The 25,807-nt window shown below is 42.4% G+C and overlaps 1 protein-coding gene across 1 annotated transcript in view; it reads right to left on the reverse strand.

The window, feature by feature from the left end:
• The window catches only part of PSMB1 (proteasome 20S subunit beta 1), an 86,895-nt gene that overhangs the window by 43,717 nt on the left and 17,371 nt on the right, over positions 1-25,807 (reverse strand). Inside the window, exon 2 of the mRNA XM_069235021.1 lies at positions 870-977. Within this exon, the coding sequence (XP_069091122.1) occupies positions 870-977 (108 nt within the window). The remainder of the gene's footprint in view (positions 1-869; positions 978-25,807) is intronic.

Raw genomic sequence — 25,807 nt, forward strand, 5'->3', positions numbered from 1 at the left:
GCTTTTCAATAGATACACAGGGATGTACAGAAAAGTAGTAAAAGCAGTATTTTTCCGGGCTCTTTGCAAACTGATGATATTGGAATTTATAGGCCCTCTCCTATAATCTAAAACATCATGTATGTTGGTTGACTTGAAATCCACTGTTTCAATTCTCTTGTTATGCCATATGTCTCTATGTGGGGCCTCAGGTGACGCCTTGCAGTAATTTAGAAAACAAAAGCATGTATACTTCAAACATACTACGTATGGCTCAGTCTAATAACAAAATAAATACAAATCCAGATGTTCATAGAAACCGGGCGGATGATCTAAAATGACTCCCTCTCAATTACTAACTCAAAAAAATGAATTTCTTCACCTGTACCTCAAACCACACCACCCATGCTTCCCCTTTAAACTGGGAATGTGCTATCTCAGAGTTAAAAGTTTGTGTGTTTGCCTCAAACACAGGGCTGCTTGGTCAGTAAGGATGAACTGACCAATGGCTTAAGTAAATAATATATTAAGCTCCTGTAGCTACCATTTCCAATGCGTGAACTTAAAGGTAACAGAGCGCAAGCAGAAAAGGCTTCTGTAAAATAATGTTTACACCTGTCCATTATGATACCAGACTTTAAAAGAGGTAAGAAAAATCCTGGCTTAGATTAATAAAAACAGACAGCCACACAGATCCCAGAGTAACAAATTACAATCTTCATGTGCAGAAGCAACTGACCTACTCTTAACATGATGTAACACCCATCGCAAATAAATCAAATTTGTATTACAAAAAAAATATATACTATGGCAGTCAACCTGCAGTCAAGCACAGTAATATTTTATACTAAGCACAATTGTCCACAAAAGAACATGAATCAATCACTTACAATTTATAGCATTTTGGCGTGTCCCGGCTGTGAATCGAATAACCTTCACTTAATCGTGTGTCTGACGCAACAAGGGCAAAGTCTTCTCCGGCAAGTGCCAGCACCGTTCTTAAAAGAAGAAAAAAAAAATGAATATATTATACTGATGAGAAACAGCACATAAACTATTCTAACAATTCGAAAGCAAGTGCAAAAGAAACATGCATCTAGTTAAAATTATTTGAGAGAATGAGAGAAAATGTTTTTCCAGCTAAACAATAGAAGATGATTTTACCAAAAAAAAAAACAAGATTTTATTTTCATCTGCACAATTTAAAAGTCACCTGATTATAGCAGTAAAGCCAAATTCAGATGCAGGCTTGTAAAATGGCTGCCATGCAGCAAGCTAGATAAAGGGAGGTAACTTTTAAGACAGAAGAAAGATATGACAGTAAGCATCTCTCATAGATCCTACTATGATTTCCACTTTTGTTAACACATTACTACATTCACTATCAGCGCCTTAACTCCTAATTTCTACCTCGCCCGTCTTTGTTGTAAAATGATCTTAAGACAATAGGTACTGATCAAGACAAACATTAACAGGAGATGAGGAATAATTATAAACCAGCACGAATTGAGAATAAATACAAGCTATCTGAGAATGGAGAAATGTGGCCACTCTTTTTCAGACTGCCAATCTGTAAAGATCCTTCATTTCCTGAGGTGGTCGACTGAGAGCTCAGGAAGTCAGGTTGAAAGTCTGTTCAAGCAATACAGTTTTATATTAACAAAAGAGCCTTTTAAAAATCATCTGAAGTGTGCTCTGGACGTAGTAAAACATTTGTAAAATTTGGCAAAAGTGGAAAACTTCAAATTTTGGTCAACATTTACCTAAGAAATCAAGTTTAAGTTGGTGTTAAGAAAGAACAAGCATTGACAAAGCCAATAGGTTTCGCTTACATGAGACCTACTGACGTTGTCAATGTTCTTTAAAAGTATCGTACAGCATGCGTCTGAGGGAAAGTGGTCGCATCATAAACCCTGATGTAGAGGTCATCAAGGGGTACTCGGCCGGTTCGGATTTCCTACAGTAAACTAAACCCATTAATATGAACGTTTTTTCACTGCTTGGTGCAAATATTAAATTGTAAACATGCTGCAGATAAGATACTTCCTTGCGAGCCGTATGAATGCTGAAAAAGCTTTCGTGAATCCATTTGTAGTATTGTGACTATCTTTATTGGGAAGGATGAAAGGCCTGTCTTTTGTAGACAGCAGGGCAAGATTAGAGAGTTGACACATGAAATACACAGACCTCCTCGGCAGTCAATATGTAACGAAACCCCTTAAAGAAAACTGCATTAAACGCTAAGGAAATACAACTGCATTCATGTTCACATGTTTGTGATAATAATGCATGTCCCTATTAAATGGTTGCGAGGGTTTGCAACTGGATTGCGCTACACTTTTCAGGGTAATTCTAAAACTTTCGAGGGAATTACACCATGAAAACTATGAACACAACGTCCAGGACCTCATTTTAGTGGACAATATTAAAAAATGCAGTCCGACACTGCAGTGTCCTAGTTCAGCACCATCTTTAGCATTTTGCGGTGGTAGGGTGGTGAAGACTGTTTAAAAGGGTAGGTTTTCCCTTAATTGACAGTCTGCAGTCTGCACGGGCGCAGATCCATTATACATTACTTCTGTTGTGATGAAAAAGTATGGGCAGAGCTCAGTAGTCGGGGCTGTACTTATGGGCTCTTCAGCTCTGAGGAGCTAAGCTCGTTGGGACTGTCTATTCGATGTGGGGGCATTTGTTAACTCTTCCTATGATTTAAGTGTGCCTTGAACACATCGGAGACATTACAAAGTTAAAATTATCGACATTTCAGACCCGCTATAGCGGCATACTGACATTCCCTTTTGTAAAAGCTTCGAGCATTGCCATCATTTTTGTAACATTTTTTTGCAGCTTTATAAATCACAGATGTTGAGCCAGCAAGATATGTCAGGCGGGCTGAGGCAGGATGTCTTCTGCTTTGGCAGAAATAGGAGTTTGGTGTAAGCGGCCCCTGAGCTGTTTCCACATAAGAGCTGATAGGAATGTCCTAATATTTCTTGACTCAACAACAAAGATGAAACAAGTTCGCACTGTACAAAACCGCAAAAATATAAAGTATTAAAAAAATGAATCACCAGCTGGAAGGGGGTGGTAAACAAACAAATGAAAAAAAGTGAAGCCAACGAATGGTAAGTAATGGGAGGGCTTAAGATTTTATTTATTAGGAAAGATTTTATAAGTACAGCGCAAGCGCTGTGTGGGCGAAATCTAAAAAATACTTAATTCTCTTAAGACTTGTTAGGAGTGATTGACATACATCATTTGATTTTTTTTTATATATATATATATTTTTTTTTATAAGACTTAAAATAGCAAGTAGGGGAATTATACCAGTTCATTACAGATTTCACAAGTCTGCCGCAGAAACCAAAAAAGAAACCCCACATCACATTAAACGTGGTAAAGGTAATACTTATCTATTAGTGGTTTAGTAAATTACAACTACACTGTTGTCCTTTAAGGGCTAGGGCAGGGTTCTGCAAAGTCGGTCTTGGAGAGCCGGGTAAATGTTGGCATAAAGTTTAACATTTGATGCAAGACTGTTTTTGTTCACACTTTCTCGTGTTCCATTCTGCTGTGCAAATAAATCGTGGGCAAGCATCTATAATTTCTCAAGGCTAGACTCAGATTACTCTATATTGGTGCAGAGAGCGCCGACATTAGAGCAGTCGATTTGTTTTAAAAGTGTGCCCTTTGCAAGTTTACATTGATTTGGTGGTATATTGCACATTGCTTAACATAATTGCTCCCAGGCGGTTCCGAAAACAACAGTGTGAGCAGATTAAACACTGTTCATAACACTGATGCTAGAGGATGAGAATTACATTTCAGCTATCATCACATTTCATTACAAGTCATCAATGTTTTGTGAAAGAATGTGCATCAACTGTGTGAGATGCTGGCTTCCTTGGTCAACTTCAGTGTTCTATTTGTCTCTTCATTGTTTGTCTACTGAGCTGACTGCTTCTGTGTTACCATGAACCAAGGTTCTCAAAGTAGGGACACTTCAGGTTAAAAGCAAAAAATTACCATTTTAACCAAACTAAGTGCATGCAGTCGGCGTTATTGCAAAAGGTTGTAGAAAGCAATTAGAGTTTAGTCACAGTCATAGGCCCCTGACTAAGACCTTGTGACTTGCAGTGAATTCTTGGAATGGTTAGGATGTTGGCCTGGGTAAACTGGAGAGGGAGGCCAGGTCATAAATGAGTTTTCAACATTAGAAAAAGGGATTTTGCAGTCGCAAACCCATTGGTTTTGTGAATCACATGGTTTACAACAGCACAATCTTTGTACACCTGACCCTTAATTCACTGTTTTCTTTCCTGTTTAATGTACATAACAAACGTGCGTATATGTGGATATGTGTGCCATTACTGCACCTCCTGCAAGCACATAGGTGCAATCTGCAGGGTAAGGCATGAATCCCTACTGAGGCATCTTACCTTTCATCCTTCTGAGATTGACAGTGAAATACGTTGACAACTGTTCATCCTCCACTGGTCATTGTACGTTGGTACTTCCACGCTAGTTAAAGCAGCGGTTCCCTCAAAAATTTATTTCTGTTTGGGCCTACAAGGGCGAGCCTGAGGCTGCCTCAGATCACCTCTCAAGCCTGGGGATGCTCTAGAGATCACGGGGCATGGTCCTGCACCTGCATCCATGTGCCTTGCCAGGTCCATTGACTGGGTGTATGGGGTCTTTGGCTGATGCGTGGTCACAATGAAACAATTTTCACTGGACAGTTCTTAATTTATCATAAGATTTCTTACATTCCTTATATACTGCACACATTACAACCGAGACAATCTTAAATGGGTCTCAGACACAAAAATAATAGGAAAAACAAGTACAAACATTAGACAGCATTAACAAAAAAAGAATTACACTATATTACAACAGCCCACTAGGAGAAAAACAGGCTCATTGTCCATTTCTTTATGTAGGGTAGCTGTGGATAAAGTACAGATTTCAATCCAGGCAAAGGTAGTTGCACACTATTAAGAGTTCTGGGGACAAACCCCCTTTACTTGCTCCTTAGACTGCATTTACTTTAAGATAATATAGGTAATGAGACTCCTCCCAAATAAAGTCAATGTGTTTTGGCCATACTCATTTAAGGCTTCCTCCAGACTAAGGAAGATGTGTGAACTCGAGCTTATAAACTGAAATGTACATAGACACATTCCTCAAAAAGCATGCATACAACGTTTATATGAATAAGTGTTTATACGGAGACTAAGTGTGCCATAACGTAAGGCCATTAGTTGGGTGCCGCCCATGGGATTAAAAAACCAGTGGAGTCGATCATGAGATTAGGTCATAAGACATACACAGAGAGCACATGCAAGAAACTACCCTGTACATTTTATGACTGTCAAACGAGTATGATGCCAGAGCATGCGACCCACACCTGTGAGTAAACTTCCTCTAAATGAAAACATGCCCCCTGGCCAAAAAAAAAAAAAAAAACACCAACGCATTGTGATGACGACACTTACTCCCGAATTCAACATGTCATGCAAGAAAAAGATAACTACATAAAAGGTACATCCAGCTGCACAGAACAGCCTCAAGAATTCGAATTTTTACATACTTGTACGGGACTGTGTCACAGTCAAACGTGGGTTTAAGGGATAGAAATACATGTTGCATGACCAAAATGTGATCCTCGATTTAAATATGTTCCTATAGCATGTTTATTTCCTTCTGTGTAACTAGAAGTGTACACTTCTGTGCCTTTGGGGGTCATTTTTGAGACGTTATGCTATTTCAATGTGACCATGACTTCTGTACCAAAAACCTGTTTACCAGTTCTCCTTGCTTATGGTGTGAATACCACTATTTCATGCTAATCTACTATAACAGGCAATGAAATAACATTACATGTTTACAAGTACATTCTAAGTCTAGGTGACCTAGACCTAGCAGGCATTAATGATGTACATAAGAGCTCTTGTAGGATGAGCGGTACTGTTTTGACACCTAAATGATGTTGGTGTTTGAGTTACTACTCCCATACAGCAAGTAATAATGATGTTTTGTACAATGTATATTAGCGCTGTGTATAATGAAAGGTACTGGTCTCTACATCAATAATTCTACTAGTTTGTGTGTTAATATGTATAAATCAAGTACAAATGAGACCGTGTGAGATGAAAAACGTTTAAATAACACAAGGTTCTGTAAGTATAGGGCTCAGATATCACTGACAAGGTTTCAAGGTACAATTCTGTGAAGTAAGCCATTTTAAGATGGCAGCTGCTCGCTCACATAGTGTCATGTGATTCCTTCATGCCCCTAGCATGCATTACACTTGAAGGACAGCATGCAACATTAAGGAGTCTTGATCGCCCAGCAGATCTTGCATTTGGAGAGCTGCAGCACAGCCATTGTTCCACCAAGAGATCAGGCCCTGGTAGTACACAATGTAAGGTATATACTTGCCTTTCTCTTAGTAATGGTGAGCGTGGGTCCACCTTTAGATCACTCGAGACAATAATTTGTTCTTGTTACAAGCTACACGCTGATTAGGTCGAGCTGAGGCAGCACGCAAGCAAATGCGGTCTCTCAACATGCTGAAATCTACTCCTGGGAACTTTCACCACACCCATCACTGGCTTGCCTTTCAAAATTCCTTTGGTTTCTTTTGTGAATGCATTAGATTTGTCCTGCCTTTTTGCTGTTTTGTCCCGGCCCTGGAGATTGACCCTGTTACATGGATTATTACACGATCAGCCTTATATGTTCATGTCGACACACTATTTTTTTTGTTTGCCTTGGCTTGTTTTGTTAGTTTCCTGCTCGTGTTTTGCTCTGTATCTCGCAGCGCAGCCCTGCATCCTGCTTTTCATTTGAGCGTTGTCTGCGTTGCCTTTAGCCCTTTCGTTCCTTCCTCATGGTGTCCATGTTGTAAAATCCTCACTCCTGTCCTCCTCCCATTGTTTGTATTTTACTACCAGCTCAGGAACTTTTTTTTAGATTGAGAACAACCCTTTACACACAAAAACTCCCTCCCTCTCCTTTGGCTGTGTGGTAAAACGAATAATGAAATTAAAATCCATCTCTGAAACAAACGCAATGTTTTATGGCTTGTGTTTGCCTGAAGGGTCTCATTAGAGGTCCCCGAATCCACACTTCTGTGTAGAGCTGTAACTCCTAACACATTAGCTGCTTTGGTTGGTTCGCCTTCGACAAACATAAAACCACCTTCTGGTGGGCAAAAAAAAAAGTATCATTTGAATGACCAAATAACTCATTGTGGTAAAATAGCTTATGCTGGCTCAGAGGCGAGTGCTCAAATTTAGGGGGAGGGAGGTGGGGAAAGGATTTAAAAACTCCCAAGGAAGGCGTGTTGCAAGAAGTGGCCTCCTGTATTTCCCCCACCCAGTTCACGGCCTAAACATGATGCAGGATGTGGCTGAAAGCTGCTCCCTTCCCTGCTCCCAACAGAGAACAGACAATTGGAAGCTCTTTTGAGTCCCAGGTTTTCCTTTTACAAGTGATTTGTTTTCAGGCGTGTTGGTCTCATTAAACTAAACTATCTGGTATGTGTCTGGAAATGGGAAGTCTGTGACATCAGTCACTTGAGCACATTTTAACAATTTGTCCATAGAAGCAGGAGTTGACCATGTCAAAGAGCACACTCTCCCAACATAGATCGGTTCCTTTTCCAGGGTTGTCGCAAACAACTGGACTCTGGGACATGGCTTTTAATACCAACTCCTTATTCCACAGAGCGAGTCAGGTCCTCCCAGGACTATTAGGTGCCCGAAAAAACAAAGTGTACATGTGTGCTTGTATAATCTGTAAGATATTGGCAAAGTGCAGCAGAAGCCCGCAGCGCCATCTAGTCTTTGCAGCTGCCTCCCCTCTCCTGCTTGTTTACTTTACAACTGTAAGACTTTAGTTCCCATCGCATCTGTTAACCATATTGCTTAAAATCACTTGGCAGTACCACACATGCGTGAAATGCACTGTCCACAGAGACCAAGTTGGGTTTAAGCTGTAACCTTCGTTTTGTGGGAGAAGCAAGTAGGGTGGTTCTCATTCCTCAACTTACACGGCTTGTGCCAGAACATGAATCTCCAATTAACAAAGCCCACACAATAGGTATAGTGTCTGAAGCGTGTAAGGAGTATGAGAATTGGCTGTATGTGCGCTTGGAGGGCATGTGGTTGGCTGTTCAGTACAGGAAGTGAGTGCATTTCCAAGGCTGATGCTGGTCATGGACAAACTGTATAGGCTCAAGAAGTTCGATGCATTTCCAAAGACTTTGGAGGATCTCCTGCTGGTTTACTTTACAACTGTTTAACATTGTCTGACATTGCGCCCTTTGAGTCAGTGTGTTGTGCTCGGAGGCACTGCAGTTTGAGGTCATATTACTTTAACACCATTTTGTTTCAGCATTCATTTGTGTCCGTTGTGATGGGTACTACGGAAAGGTTTGGGGAAGTTTGTTGCTACATTTTTTTTTTTTAAACATTAAACAAAGTCAAGTGTTAGGTTTTATGGCGCCTTGGCTAGTCTGATATATGGATGGTCTTATAATGTGTTGCTTGGCTACACACTTATAAGGTCCCAAAGGCAAAACCTACTGGCATTGCCAATGCTTGTTTTTAGAAGCCTGGCAATTAAAATTCAGTACAGTAATGGCTTTCTGATTTAGTGCACTTGGGAGAGCGGTCCTCTGAAGCCCTGGTCACGCAACTTGTATTTCTTTCCCTTTAGGTCAGGTTTGACGGCGACAGGCAGTCACGGACCATTACCGAAAAAAAATCTACTTCATAAGGCTATTCTGTACAGCTGGATGAGCCTTTTGTATAGTTATCTTGTTTTGCATGATGCCCTGAGTTTGAAAGTAAGCGTCATCAGAATGCGGGGGTAGTCATTGTGGACAGGGAGTGTGTTTTTATTAGGAGGAAGTTCACTCACGGATGTGGATAGACATGGTCTGTGATCATTTGCGTTGTACAATTAGTCACAATAAGTCAACGTAATTTCTTGCACGTGGTCTCAGCACATGCCTTTCGATCCAATCTCATGAGCAGCTCCACTGGCTTTTGAATTCCACGGGTGGATGCCAACTAATGGTCTGACTTTATGGAATGCGGACGCTTGAAGTACACTTTGTATATAAACATAGTATCTTTGTATGTATAATTTTTAAGGTGTATGTCTATGTACAGTTGTATTTCTAGACTTGAGTTCTTCATACATCTCCCTTAGTCCTGAGGAGGCCTTAAATGATTATGGCATTAACGAGTCCACGTTCTTTGGGAGGAGTATCATTACATATATCATCATAGAATACATTCCGCCTAAGGAGCAAGTGAAGGGGGTTTGTTCCCAGGACACTTAAGATGGCACAACAGCTGTACCGGTCCACCTGAACAGTGCAGTCCGGGTTGACTGAAATGTGTACTTTTTCCATAATCACCCTATAAGGAGATGGACAATAAGTTTGTTTTACTCCTAGCAATTGTTGTATTATAATATAATTCTTCTTTTGTTAATGCTGTCTAAAGTTTGTAATTGTTTTTTCTCTTAACTTAGTGACAAAGACCTATACAAAACTGTCTCGAGTAGGAATGTTTGCAGCTACAGAGACATAACAAAAAATGATATATTAAAAACTAGACTCAGTAAAAAGTAACTTTTTTCATTGTGATGGCTGCATATGCTAACAGAATCAATCCCTACATGTTCAGTTTTTCTTTTTGTCTTTACATTATCTGCCCAAGATATGGGGAGGAGTGGGGTTACATGGGCACACCATTTTTTTTTTTTTTTAAATATATTCCAGCATTCGATCCATGATGACAGGCACCATTCTTCTCCCTGGAGTCCTATAGAGAATGAAAGTACTTGCTATGGCTTATCCGAGGTTGTGCACCTTTTGTGTGAGAGCTATGCAGTAGACACAGAGTGCTGCACTTAAGGATCCTTTGGCGAATCCGTGCCTTGATATTACTCGTATGATAACAGATGACCTCTAGAGTAGGGTGATTGTGATGTGCGATAATTCACTGAATGTGCATTCCCAAGTTAGTCTGCCATTTCCTTCATAAGCTAAGTTACGTTGCCAGGTTAAGGGGACAGTAGCCAGCATTAACAGGGGAAACTCTTCCCCTCCTTATGATTCAAATTCAGTTGTGCCAGAAGCAGTGTGTGCGCGCTGCAAGAGTCCCCATGACTGGGTGTGGCCATTGGTGCAGTAAAATATTTCTACCCTGCAAATTGTATTTTCTTACAGTGGTTGGGTTTAATACATTCAGTGGCGGACTGATTTTTTTGTATTGGTTGTGGGTTTCATTTGAGTCAGAGGAAAGACATTATGCATTGGTTCAACTCATCTGGCCCTCTACTGTCATGTTATTTGAGGTAAAGAAAGTCATTTGTGATGCGGTGGAGACTCCACCTTCTGTCTTGCTTCCACACTAGCCTTACAGATGAACAGCATATGGAAATGGATGGTCCCACCTACGAGGAAGTGTCGACCTTGCATGCAAGGATCCATTGCAGGAAAGCCCAATGACTGAATCACCATTGACTTTAATCGCTGTTACTCCTGCTACCTAGGTCAATGGAAGTGTCTGAGCAGTAAATAGCTTGTGCCTACTCCCTATTTTACATAAGAGGCAAAAAGAGTGTAGTAATTCATTAGCACTGGTTAAGACAAGACTGATTTCATGTTATATCAACCTTTATCAATGTCCATTGGGTTAAAGCACATAAAATGGGAAAAGGTCGCCCTTTCATTCATACATTCTCCTGGTTCTGCACACTAAGGTAGCAAGTACCAACTCTATGGAGTTGCTGACATGCCATTTCCCTCTCTCTGCATTTCAGACCACCACCTACCACCTTTAAAGGCCTCCTGGGGAGAAGAGAACTTTATTGAAGAATTCTCCTCACCAACTCATTCATCACCATGTCCATAGCACTGTCTTGGGTGACCCAGGCAAAGGCACTTGCGAAAAAAAAAAAAGAAAAAAAAAAAAAACACAAGATATACCCTCTTCATACTCACTGATCCACTGAACGGTACACAACATGCCACACAATTAACAAGCTCTAAAGGTCACATCCTCAAGATTGTCTTCCCATCATTAAGAATCCAATGCAAACCACCTATACCGTTGGACCAGACTGACCACTTTGAACTCCCAGTTTATCTGCACAGCATATTACCAACAAACCAAGGTCAACACAAAAGACCAAGCCTTTAGATCCTTCAAAGGTGTCTCCATGGACAAGCTAACGCTTGAACTCTGACCCCATTATCTCCATGTGCAACTCCAAAACCCTTCTAAACAATTTCAAAAACGTTTTAGAAAGCTGTGTGAATGCTCACACCCCAATTAAAACATGCAAGTGCAAGCCAAAGCCTCCAATGCCATGGTATTTCAAAGACGCTGACAAACTATTCATCTTCAGACAGGAAAGAAAATGGAAGAAAAACAGAACTTCAGGTAAAACAAGCTTAGGATGCATATAAAGAGTTGAAAATGGGTACATTTCTGGTTGGGGACAGTGATTTGCAGCCCTTCTGGGCCAGGTTTCCTTTATCATTGATGGGCAGAATTCCATTGATTAAGATGGAAATCCTCCGACGAGGCCTTTATTTGTTTCAGGGGGCTTTCTAACTGTTGCTGGGACACATTTGTGAGAGCTGTGTACCCAAAATTATGCACTGATGGCATAATTTGGACACAGAAGTGCCCTAGAGTTAAGTTGAAAACTCTGATGTTGCCGTTTTCACAGGGATGATTAAATATCCAAAACATACAATGTTAATATTTAGTATCACAATTAAAAAACCTGATTGGATGACTTACCATCAGCCCAATAGCAAAACAGATATATTTGGGGGTCCTGGGATCTATGGATCATAAATGATGCTTCTGGAATAGGGATCTCTATGCTTTTCTAAATTAAAAATATTTATATTCATTGAAAATCACACAGAGCTACCAATATCATTAGTGTTGTACTTGTGACCACATCAAACAAGAGCACTGGTTAGCAACATGTTTACACAAAATTGAATGGTTTATTACTCAAATATCAGCTTTGAACGTAAACTAGAAATTCGACCATTCAACCAAATATCAGATTGAATTATGAAAATAAATACATTTTTGTCTTGCATACAAACTTTTTAATTTTGGCATATATATAATAATATGACCAAGCAAAAGCGTATCATTCAGTGGCTGGTCTGCACACAGGAGTTAATTACAGGTATCTGAAAAGCTACTAGGGACTCGTGAGCTATTCCTTGTAAAGCCTTTTCTTGGGTATGGTGGAGGAATTTCTGGGGGACTGAGATACCTTCATGCTCTATTCCAGCTAGCTGTGTGGGATGGATAGAATGGAGTTTCTAACTCATGGTGAGCTAAATGATGCGCTTGACTTTTTGAAATTGAAGAGCACAACACTGAGTGCAGTCGGCTAGTTTCCATTCTAGGTTAGAATTGTTAGGGCCTTCCTAATTACACAGAGCATATTTCCTGGCCATCCCCAGAAATTGGAATGTGTCCTGAACTGGTTGGACGTTTGGGGACAGCCATTTTTGTCCCCTTTTTATCGAGTGGTCTGTGGAAAGAGCCCAGTTATCCCACTTGGCGTAGTATTTCGTGGAAACATTACTATGTAGTGTTTAAATGATATAGAATGGGACGGTGCGTTGCCATGGACAAAGTAGGGTTTCAATTAATGCTTGATTTCAATTAACACAATTTGAATGTGTATATAGGGTTTACTTCACTTTACTTAAGATATACCCTACACTCTCATGAAGTGGTTAAATGACGCAGAATGAGATGGTACTCTGCACTGGACAAAATAACATTTTAATTATACCTTGATTTCAATTGCCACAATTTAAATGTATACATGAGAATTTACCGCGCTCCTTTTGTGTTACGTAAGATATTTTCTTTACTCCCACGCTGTCACCAACACTGTAAGCCTGACAATGCAGGCTTATATAATTTGGCCATGTAGCATGTTACAGTCTGGGCCTGATTTACATCTTGGTGGTAATTGTCCCACCGTCAGTTTTGACTGAAAACCCGTTGACCTGCTTGGCGTCCGCCTGCCTGATTTAGATGTTGACGGTCCCATAAGCAACAGACTGCCCACATCTCGACAGCTCCAGGAATCCTCATCTGCCACAACAGCGCCATTGGAAATAGTGTCTGGCAGTGGGACTCCAGCCACTCTGACCGAGGAACGGATTTGGATGCGTCTTACCACCACCCCCCACACCCACCCAGCCAACTGTTGGCAAACTGGAGAGGAAATTAGGTAAAACATGCCTTTTTCCCAAATCCATTCCTGTTTTCCACTGAACTTACCTCGCTGCCGACACTGGACGGCGGAGAAAATATGTCCCCACCCCACCCCTGGACTTGAAGGTAGGGAACACGCATTGCCAGTGTACAGTCTGGGGTCACTGCACACAGGCTCGGGATCACTGCAGTCATATACATGTTTGTCATTTTTTCAAATTACTGTGACATGCATATGTCGGGAACACAACTGTGTCAGACATGGATGGGTGCACACTTGTACAATACACATCACACAGGTACACAAGCGTCATTATGGTGTCAGTGTTAATTGCCAAATGAATGCTGGCGCCTCAATCGCACTTGTCAACTATGTCCATGTGTGCACATTGCAAGGGGACATGTACCTGCACTGTTGTGCTACAAGTTGTGTATGTGAGTAAGTGTATGTGATTGCGATTTGGCTGGCTAGATAAGGTGGAGGGAGTTGTAGTGGGTGATGGGGTTGTGTCACACTTTGTGCCACCTGCATGTGGGTCTGCTGTTATTGTGCATGTTTGGTTGTGCTGCTGTGTGTGACATTCTGGTGACTGCGGTTGTTGTGTGATGGTAGTTGTCTGTAGTTGTGATATTACGTGAGTGTCTGTGTGGATGAATGTGTAGTTGTGTTGGTTGTCATGTTTCTTACATGTGTGTGTGTAGTGTCAACAGTGCTTATGTTGTGTCATGGATGTATGGCAATGTGTGTTTGCAGCATGTACATGTTGTGCTAAGGTGAAAAGGTAATGGATAGTGTGTATATGGTGTGTTGTGTGTAATGCAGGGGGACACATGGCAAAGGTTTAGTGTGTGGCTTACCTTTATACCACAGGCGCTGCCATTGTTCGAAGTCCATGTGGTCGTGCACCGTCCACCCTCCATCAGCAATCCGCTGCCAGTACACTGTTTGTAGGACTGTAACATCTAAATATGGGCAGCGGGAACCCACCAGCATGAAGGCTGGGAAGAGCACTCTATGGTGGCAGTCAGCGGCTCAGCCACAATACCTCTACATACAACAGTCAGAACATCGTCTGCTTGACGGAGTACTCTGGCCTGCTGCTGCAGCGAATTGGCAGTAATGTGCACGGGTGTTCAACTAACTGAAAGAGGCAGTTGGAAGTGTGATTACTCTTTCACTAAAACATATACAGTGGGCACATACGAACTATGAAGGAAAATACTGCCTATTTAATTCTGGCACTAGGTCGATGGTTTGGAAAGAGGTGTGTAGCAATTTACTGGTTGCAAGCGAAGCCTGGTTTTGGGATATGAAGAGGTTCATACGCACAGAGTATGCACAAATAAGAAAATTGATGATTACTTAAGGGCTTGGAAACATTTACTTGGTATTGTAATGAGAGAGAGAAGGTCAAGAATGAAAAAATAAATAAACTATGTCCTGTCCCGAAGAGTTGCTGTGTAAAGATCACTGGATCCAGAACAAAACTTGAAATAGGTACCCAACCCTGTAATACTTGTGTACTAGCTTCTTGCGGGGCAAAACCAGTAAGTCTGGTGCTGTTAATGCGTGGTCCATTAAAGTATTGTAAATGTTTATAATTTTGTTTTTGTGAAATTATAGAAACATTCAACAAAAGACTCTGACCATAAGATTCATGGCCTACATTTCGTCACCTAAACTTGGTTAGGAGAGAAAGCATCTCCAGTCTTACAAGAGGCAACCCCTCCAATTATGGAATCCATACTGGACCTACCTATTGAACACTAGAGGATTAGAACCTATCTTCAAGGACTTCTTACAAATGTAAAGTTTTTAATATTTCATCACAACTGAATATAAATCACTCCAGGGTCCGTATTACACAACTGTCCGAAGGCACAATGGGCATTTGCATTCCCTTTGTGCGCTCCCGAAGCACATTAGTCTTACAGAAGGGTCCACAAACGCTTGTTCATTTTATAATACAGATAGCGCTGGCGCAGATATAGCACTATCACTAGAGGGTGTTTCCTCATATGTATGGGGTAAGGCTCATACAAATGAGGAATTTACTGACAATGGTGGAGACGAACATGATTTTAGAAGGCACATTGAAAGTGCGCCACAAAAAGGTGGCACCTTTTCAGTGCGCCTTCTAAATGCAGCCCTCTAAAGGGATGAAAGGGAGTCCCATGGATCCCCTCAGACATCCCCTTGAAGGAGGGTGAAGTCGCTTACTGCAAGGGGATCTCTAATCCCTTTTAAAAGTGCAGGCAGGTTGCCATCTACACGCACAGCACATTCTTCCTGATAGGGCGCCCAACGCACCTGCTTTAAGGACCACTGAGACACAAACATTGAAAATGCGCACTATCTATAATACAGGTCCAGAATGCTTTGTCACCGTCACCAACATTCTCATGCTCAATCCTGTCAACCTTTATACCTCCACCAAAGAGAACGTTTGTAAATGCCATCCTGGATGCAATCTCTGAAATCACCTTAAACCACAAGCACCTTTGCATCCTGAATGACATGAACATCTTTTTTCAATTGATCCAACATCCCCAACCAAGATCGCTCCCAACTTATTCATAAGCTCTTATCTTCTCCCAAACTGTCTTATTACATATACAGCTAACAACCTAGATGCAATTTGTTTTTTATTTGGCCTAAATACATTAACAGGAACCCTACCCATCATCTGGAGTGACCACCAGTATATCTCCTTTATTGTCCCATAAGAACATCAGTTACTGCAATAATAACCAACAAGGCCACCTACAGACAGTGGAATAAACTCAACTCAAAATGTGAAGCATCTTCACAACTAACTTTCTGAAGGCCTTGACACACACTTCATTCTCTTCTAGACAGTTACAGGATCAAAACACCGACCTATGGCCACTGAACACACTAAAAAGGAAGATCACTGTACTCTTATGTTAATGACTGAAATAATTTAGCAGCTACCAAGGAAAAACTTCTCTCCAATCAGAAATCCCTGGACAAATGCCATTCTGATAACTTCACAGGCTTCTAATGGAATTCAGCAACCCAGAGCGGATCATCCCAAGAGTTCTTCATCACCATTGTAGACCACCTCATTTCAATAACAAAAGATACTGGAACACCACCTCAGGAACAACATGACTGCACCCCAGCCATCTCAGATGAGATTAAGATGATGTCACCTATCAACAGACTTTGGGCCCAGGCTTCTTCAACCAACTCTCGAATTTCCAGTTCATGTAACTGGTAAATGCACATGATCCAACTAGCTCACTATCAAATCTCTGTCCTTTTCAAATGTGCAAGGGCATCTGATGCTCAATGATCACTGCCACCTCTGCAAGAGCTTATAATATTACTTCACGGAGAGAGAAAAAGAATCCGCAATTTTAAGACCGAAAAGGACAACCCCAGAGAGAGCAAGTTAAAGAAACACTGTAACAGTGATTTAAAGTACAAAGGGATTTTTAAGGTGTTATGCTACTTACTTGAATACCTGGTTGATCCATCAAAAGATTTCCTTAAAGCAATAAAAGGTGGAGAAGGCAGCAAGGAGGAACAAAACAAAAAAGAAGCATGTTCAATGGTGTCACCTTCACAGAAGTATTGAGACCCATAATATGGTATAGCTTTATTGGGGCAATTGAGTGATGCAGTGCAATGCAAAATATATAATTAACTGTGTTGGGTCATGCAAACAAAAAGCTTAGTGAATATGGGCCTCAGTTGTCACTGAATAAGAGTGATAACACTTAGGGCTAACTGGCCTGAGGCACCTGAACAACATATAGACACAAGGGTAAAAAGAAATATAAAAGCAAACAATAAAGGGCAAGAGGGAACATTGAGTAGAACTGGATGCAAGTTATAAATATGGGTGCACTGTTCAATAGATACAAGGGCAGGCCAAACACCCGTTGAGGCAGAAGCCTGTGTGTCCACTGGTGAAGAGGGAGGAAGAGAAAGGAAAAGTGGGAAGGAGGGAACTTTCTAGGAGGGCAGAGACAACCAGGGTTAGAGCCCACATATTTAATAAAGGCTGAGGGAGTGTGCGAAGAACAGTGTTTCATTAGCAGGAATGGCAGTGCTTGAAACATCAATACAAGCGGAAGCATTTACTGTCATGGAGTACGTACTTCCTGCTGAAAAGAGCAGTATTCTACCCATAAAAAAATTAATGTGATGTGTCAAACACTTGCCAAACCTATTTTGCCCATTTACCTGGCTGCTGCAACAGAGTGGACTCCAAAACCTCCACTTTCTAACTTAACCCAACCATTGCTGCTGGTAGTCAGTTTAATGTATTTATCTTTATTTCTACAAGAGGTTTGTTGTGCTGCTACTGAGCATTCCCTCAAAATCCCTTCTTGTATTATTTCTTTCTGTGACAAGCATTCCACTGAAATACACTCATTATAAAAGTCTGCAGACGTCCCAAACTTACAATTTAGCAGAGTTGTTCTTCATGCACCATTTCCAAATATTTCCACAAAACGTACTGCTTTGTACCATTCTGCTCTTATCGATGGTTCAAACCTGGGTACTGATGAAATCTTTTGGTGGCACCTTGAATGATGCTTTGCGCTCCGTTACCGTAATTCATGTGTGTTTCTATAGCCAACATCTTTCCAAGTGTCAGCTGCATGCCAGGCTTTGAGACTGCCCAAAAAGATGATCACCAAGAATACATGATGGGAATTGAAACCCAGAATTACTATGAAGAACCATGGAGCACAGATTCAACATTTTAAGTGTTAGAAAGGTTGTACATGAATCGCATCCACTTGGCCTCAAAAGTGTCGTTCACTATACTAACATTCAATTTTCAGCTACCTCAGTTATATTATGTGCTGATAAATGAAGTATGAACAGAACAGTAACCTAAGTAGGAAATGTGCTTGAACACTAACATTTTAGGTCTTGCAATGCCGTGACTAATGGCCCTACATTGCCCATACATTTTTTATATATGACATCATAGCATCAGTACCAATCACTGCACACCATACAATATGGTGCCATGAGTAACCATAAATCATCCTCTTTCTTTGCTTTGAGGTGACTAAGTCCCAGTATCCAGAAAGTATCCCAACAAGAACTTTTCCAACACCGTTTCCCAGCATGGGTTTGACTTTCTCCTACAGAAACTGGAGGGCGAGCACGCCCAAAGTGAGAAGACAAAGCCATTCTTGTCTCAATTACCCAGTCTGTCATTATTATATATACAAATCATAAGTACATAAATGGCAGCATTCATTATATAGAAATATGGGATACAAAATCAATCATATAAATAAAGGAATATCTACTAACATATCAATGGCGATGTACATCAAATGAGTAACTGGGCGAGATAGCCAGAGTAATTGGGTGGGATAATCATTGCCTTTGGGTCCTTAATAGAACTGAACATTCTAGACGCGCAAGTTAGAAAAATGTTTATTCTAGGTCATGACCAAAGGCTTCGGATTATGCTTGTTAAAAGCTGTTGTAACACAAAAGAAGCTACATATAAAATTGGTATATAATAAAATGTTTTAAATGTAGAGTCTGTTGACCAATTTGCTGCTCTAATTATGTCTTGTAGGTGCAACCCTAGAGTAAATGTTTGAGGCCATTTCACCTTGTACAGAATGAGCTCCAAATTCTGAACTATCAATGCCTACTTCAGCCAGGATCCACCCCACCCAACAGGCTGGGGTAGCTGAAGACACTGGATGAAAAGGCTTCTGAAGACCAGTCAGGAGTTGACCCCGAGAGACTGGTGGTATTCCCTGGTTTGATTTTTGTACTCTCTCTAAAGAAAGAGAGAGTACAATGTACAATGCATAACTTAGGATCTTCAAGAAAACTAAAGTAAGTAACCTGCCTAGAAAATGTTTTGGTTCTTCTAGGGATGGAAAAAGTAACACCTTCTGGAGAAATATCTAGGGCCAGAACGTCAGAAACCCTCCAAGATACCAGGCATTGTAAAATGGTTAATTTTGCTGACAATTGCTTCCTAGACTTATCAGAGTTGCGGGCCAACACCGAAGGAAGCTTACAATTATTTTAACATTCCATAAATGAGAATATTTTGGTGGAGGAGGGTTGGCTAACTGAATACCTCCTATTAGCCTACTTACCGAAGGGTGTTCCACCACTGGTTTCCCCAGCTGTGGAAATGTGTCCCGCTGAGATAGCCGAGTAGTAATTATTGACAGAAAAAAAATAGCATAAACCTTCGGATGCCGTCCCTGCCAGAAAAGATATTACAGAAGTAATGGGGGCCACTAAGGGATCCAGGTCCTGTGTGTTGCACCAACCCACCCATTTATGGCAGGCAGACGTGTAGCATTTTTGAGTGGATCTGACTAGGAAGTGGATATAAAAGAGAGATTGCTCCAAACGGTGTGGCACAAACCTACATTGCCAGAAATGAGCCACGCCATGAGCTGCAGTTTGTTCTCATGCTGGATCTAACAAGGCCTAAGGGGTTGAGGGAACCCGAACTGGAGGGTCATGGGACATCTCCAACAGAACTGGGAACCAGGGCTGAGCTCTCCATATCGGAGTGACAAGGATCTGTTCTGCTCTCTGCTGCAGAGCTTGGGATGCTACTCTATTATGAACGGGGGAAGGCATACGGAAGTGGCCCTGTTGACTGGTGTAGAAAGGCTTCCGTGGCCATGGGCATGGGATCCAGTCTCCAAAAGAAGAAGCAGTCCAGCTGGTGCGAGAGACAGGTTGCGAACAGGTCTTTGTGTCATTGGCCCCATCTCATTTGGAGGGCCTAAAATACAGACTGATGGAGTTTCCATCTGCTGGTATCCTTCAAGTACCTGGAGTTCCAATCTGCTACTACATTGAGCTGGCCCAGAAGGTATTCTAATGTCACTGAAATCTTATTCTGGAGATAGTATTGCCAGAAGTACTTTGCTATCTCTGCTAGAACTCGTGACTTTGTTCCCCCCAGTTTCTTGACGTAATGAACCACAGAAATACTGTCCAGGCGCAGAAGTAGACAATTGGAGCATGGGTCTAGGGTCTTTATCGCAAAAGAGCCTGCTAACAGTTCCAAGCAGTTTATGTGGAGTTGCATTTCATTGCAAGATCAGCGGCCGCCTTTGGAAATGATGCCACACTTGGCACCCCATTCTCACCTGCTGGCGTCAGATTCCAGAATGATAACTGGCCAAGAGCCGAAGATAGCTCTGCTGTTCCAAGCCACCATGTGGTCTAGCCACCATTGTAGTTCACTTCGGGTCTCCGGAGTAAGATCTACGAGTTCTGTCTATGTTAGGCCTTTCCGAAGGTGATGGATTTTTAGGTGTTTGAGAGCCCTGTGGTGTAAAGAGGCTGGAAAGATGGCTTGTATAGAGGATGCTAATAAGCCTACTATCCTGGCTAATACCCTCAGGTATACTTTGTCCTTGTGGAGAGTGGAGCGGAACTCCTTCTGAACTGAGTGTTATTTCTGGGCCAGAAGTAGAAGAATCTATCTGGAATCCTTGAAATTCCATCCAACGAGAAGGGGTAAGATCGGATTTCTTTGATCAAAAAAACCTAGATCTTGAAGCAATTGAACGGTCTATTCTAGGTGTTGTGTGAGGGATTGGACATCTTGGGCAATGAGAAAGATGTTGTCTATGTAGGCGATCATTCAAACCCCTCTGGAGCAGAGTCTCTCTGTAAGTGGGGGCATAACCTTGATGAAGCACCAAGGGGCGGAGGAGAGTCAGAAGGGAAGAACCTTGAAGTGGAACCATTGATTGTTCCATCTGAATTGTAGGATCCTACTGTGAATAGGAAATACTGGGATCAAGAGGTAGGAGTGCTTAAGGTTCAAGCGAATCATCCAATCGACTTACCGGCGAATGTCTCTGAGGAGAAGGATCCCCTCCATATTGAAGCGGCAATTAAGAATCCAGCTGTGGAATTCCTTCAAACTGATCACCAAAAGTGGGAGCCCCCTCCTTTGTTGTTTACAACAAATACACTGCTGCAAAAACCTGATGGATCGGCTTGGCATGGGTGATCACGTCTTTGTTCAAAAGTTGGGTGTATTTCTTCTTGAATAAATGAACGCTCTGGTAAGAAAAAATGGATTGGTTGTGGTAGGCATGTCTGTTGGGGAGTCCCAAAGAACTATAGATGGAAACCCGTAACCATCTCCAGTACCCACTGATCGGAGGTTAACAAGGACCAAATTGTGTAGGAAATGTCTGGTTCTGCCCCCACTATTACGGACGAGGGTGGGATCAAGCTTACATTGAGGGTTAGAGCCAGAGTTGTAGTTTCCCTGAGAGTGGAAGCCACCTCAGTTGAAACGTGCCTGTCCTGCTCTGGTGGGAAAAAAGGAGTCTCTGGCTTGAGACATATCCCCTGCCCGAGGAGGTGTAGCCTGTATGAGGGCTGCATGCGATGGATGCCCTGTACTTCTGCTGGCCCTGGCCAAAATGCGGTGCTGGAACACCTGAGATTTGAGTCTGGTCTAGGGCTGTGAATGTATCGACAAACTTGCCCAGATCTTTAACAAATTTGTCCCCAAGCAGTAGGCCATTGGCCTGGGGTCCCTGTTCAGCACTGGATAGATCTGCTAGCTTGGGATCAATGCGCAATATAATCAAACGCCTCCTCTCCATGGAGATGGCATAATTCACATTACCCAACATGCACAATGCCCAGAGTCTGCCAGGGCTTCGGGGGAGAGGGGGGTGGGGGTCTCAATCAAGGAGCCAGACTCCTTTGCGGCTACTGCCAGGTCTAAAATCTTGCGTAAGAGGACTGCAAGGCCTAGAACTTTGACCTTGCAGGACTTACAGGATCTATCTATACCCTTCTTCGGGTCTTTGGAAGCACGCAGGATGAAGGTCGCCAGGTTAAGGTCTAGCTCTGGTGTTAGGGCTACCTTGCCGGGAATATCAGGACGAGGGCACTCGGAACAGAGGTGGTTCCTAACATCTTTGTCTAGGGCCTTCCTAAGTGGTGCTTGGGCCTATTCCACAACTGTGGGTGGGCAGGGTGAGGAGGAGGGGGTGGCGGTGCTCCGGTCTGATGACCTGGGGGGAACGATCGCATCTGGATCAAAAGTGAGGAACTATGTAGGGTCTAGGCCATTCTGGCCTGTCGGGGTGGCCGTCTGTTGGTCATCAGGGGTATGGTGCCGTCGTTTCTGGGGATGCGAGGTGTCGTCGTCTGAGTCCGGCTGGGGGCAGTGTGAATAGTCGGTTACGTCAACTGGGGGAGGGAAAGAGGAGGCCTGGGTGCCGGTGGAAGGCTGCACCTAGTACTCATGGTCCGTGGCTGCATTTTGAGAAAGGCTGGCCATGGGAGATGCAAGGGACCATTTTGGGGTAGGAGGGGGATCAGTCGCTCTTGCAGGGCTAGGTTAACCATAGGAAGGGCCCGCCAGGGCATACTTCTTCAGTTGTCTGGCAACTGGCTGGAGAGCTACCGCTAGGACCCTGTAATCCTCTGCAAAGAGAAGGTCCTACTGCTCCTGATAATATGCAGCACCATCAGCGGTCTGCCTCTCTGCCATAGTGAAGGAAGCAATGCAATAATGTAGGGGGGGAAACATGTCTTTATATTTAAAATCAGTAGAAGAATGAAAATAGGTGTTCTATGATGGTTGTAAAGTGGGGGCAGAAACTTTCAGCCCGTTAAGGGAGGCACAAGGAAGATTTCTTTTACTTCCCTCTCACACAGAACCTGTAGTGGCCAAATTACAGCCCAGAGACACAGGCATAAGGTGGACATTGCGCTCTACCGCGTTATTAACACATCTGAAGCAGACTCTAGCTTGCAGGGTCTGAAGTTTGGGCTCACGCTCCATTTCAAATCTGGAAACTTCCATGCGGCATAAAGCGAGCCAGAAAGAGGAGTACAGTCCTTGTGCTAATGCGCTTGGTCTCCCAGCCTCCCCGCCAGGTGCACCAAGCTAAAGAAGCATGTCACCAAGGGAGTGATTGCGGCAACTACACAGCCCATTTAATCCAACCACTAGGATCACTCCATGAGGCAATACTGACTAAATGCTAATCGCGTACACTGAAGTGGTCGCGTGCGCTGCTACGTATACATCATGCAAATTGCTCTTTAGATTATACCACGTTGAATAAATCAGTATAAAAGAAAGTACTCATCTTCTGCGAAGCAGCAAAGAAAGGATGATTTATGGTTACATATTGTGCCGTCAATGCTACTGATGTTATGATGTATATAAAAAAATAAAATAATGGGTAATGTAGTTTTTGTATAAGTTTGTTTTTGTTGGCTGCTGTGTTTGAAAGTTAATAAACAGCGAAGGAGGAGAAGCATATTCTGAAGATTTCGATCTCGACATAGAATTACATTCTGTGTGCAGGCAGCTATGGGTTTCCTTTTTTTTTGTGTGGTGCGGGCGGGGGGGGGGGGGGGGGGAGGGGATTATTCAGCAGCAGGTTTGGAGAACTGAACAATACTGTTTCATTAAAATATATGGAAGCCTCAAGTGGATTTCTGAAAGCTGTGTCAGCCCTTTTCACAGTATAGTTTTAATACTTTAAATATCTATCATAAAAAAACACACATATTGGCAAAGCCAATAGGGCTATTCTATGCGAGAGCTATTGGCTTTATCAATGTGTTTTAGCCATATGGTACATCAGTGCAGCTGCTGCGGAGCATCGCTGGAAGTAAAGGGAAAATAAAAACTGTTTGACACACTGACAGAGTTATAGGGCTTTTTTAATTACTTTCAGCTTAGTAAACAAAACACTTACAACGCAAATATCTTTGGTGCCGACCCCTCTCTGCTTTTGCAGATGAGGCACAATGTTTTATTATGTCTATCCTAGTCTTGCAACCAATATATATTTCTGCAATGGGGTGCTACTGACTTGTTGAAGCCTGAGGATAAAACATGCATGAAGCCTTGGTGATCTTTTTATTTGCCAAGTGGGTATGCCTGCATATAGGGCATTGGCATAGTGTAGGCAGAAGTTAACAAGGACATGCCTGCTTTGGGTGGCGTTATGTGTTTATGAAAGGTAGGATTTATATGTAGATTAAGTTGGTGGAAGGTAGATCTACCAGTCCCCCATCTGTAAATTGCATGCAATGTTGTTTACATGAGTAAACACCGCTGGCCAGTGCATCTATTTTAAAACCCATCAGGACCTTAAAGTATAATGAGAACTAACAGAGGGAGCAATACAGAGCCAAGAACGATTGATTTAGAACAACAGAATACAATGAAGGGAGCAAAAATTATATTTTGGGACTCTGATCTCCGTCCCCCTCTCCAGGGGATACTTAGGAAACAGGCAAGTAAAATATAAGGTGTTATCACACAAAGTGGAAAGATAAGCCAATGTACTGTAGCAAACCAATATGCAATGTATAAATGCTAATGAGAAACGGTCACAGAGGCGGATACTTGACAGGAAGAGTCACTTTGGCATTTTGATTGAAATGTCGAAGGAAATTGATGTGAACCACTTAAGAAAGGGCAACTGCCAGTCAGTTTAGAGGGTACCTAGACCCTCCTATTTTTCTCATGGACTTCGGTCAGCTGAGAGCCCTGCACTGCAGCAGTGTTTTGGAAAGACTGTGTGGTTGTGGGTGCATTTCTTCAAAACACTGGTTTGAGGGAGTCATATCATGAAGCGCTTGACAGCAAGGCCTAAGGTGAGACATTTCAACAATTAAAGCAACGTATTTGGCCATTATGTAAGCATAAATTTCAACGGCAAGGGAATATCTTTACGATGGTGAGCAGACTGAAAAGCACAACGAGGAGAAGGAGGAGGGGATATTTAAAAGATACTGTACAACAAATTTGCATCAGTAGCCGAAGATATCAGAGCCATGATGGACCAACACCCTCAACTCCCACCTACCCACCACCACCGAAGACACAGAACAAGCAGCAGAAAACTTTGCGAACTGGATTACAGCACGCGCTGACAAAGTCGCACCAATGAAACCCACCAACTCCAGTAGATGAACACGACACCACCACTGGTTCATAGCAGACTGAAAAAAACAGAAAAACAACTGCAGACAGAAAGAAAGAAAGATGGCATGCCATTAAGACTCTTGAGGACCGAAAACAATTCAAAGACGCCCTCAACCGATACCACCACCTCCTGAAAAAAACAAGACAGCCCTGGCCACCACATCAATGACCGCTCCAACACGTGTAAGAAACTATTCAACACAGTCAATGAGTTAAACAACCCTTCTGCAACTGAAAACACCATCACACCCTCCCAGTTTCTGTGCGACACCCTCTGACTTTTTTTCAGAACGAAATCAACACCATCTACCAAGACTTAACAACCCAACCCCCCACCTAAGACATCATCAACCTCTTCACGCTGACTGACATCCACCCACCCAAGCTCACCTCATGGAACACCTGCACCGAGAAGTAAACAGAATCTGTCATGAGATCCATCCACTCTGGAGCCCCAGCACAAACCCCCACCCCCCCCAAATAGACACACACACACACTCAACCTCAGCAATCAACCCATCACCACAGCCCACTTCCCCTAGAAATAAAAACATGCGG

The sequence above is a fragment of the Pleurodeles waltl genome, chromosome 5 (assembly GCF_031143425.1).
Source record: "Pleurodeles waltl isolate 20211129_DDA chromosome 5, aPleWal1.hap1.20221129, whole genome shotgun sequence".
Classification (NCBI taxonomy): Eukaryota; Metazoa; Chordata; class Amphibia; order Caudata; family Salamandridae; genus Pleurodeles; species Pleurodeles waltl.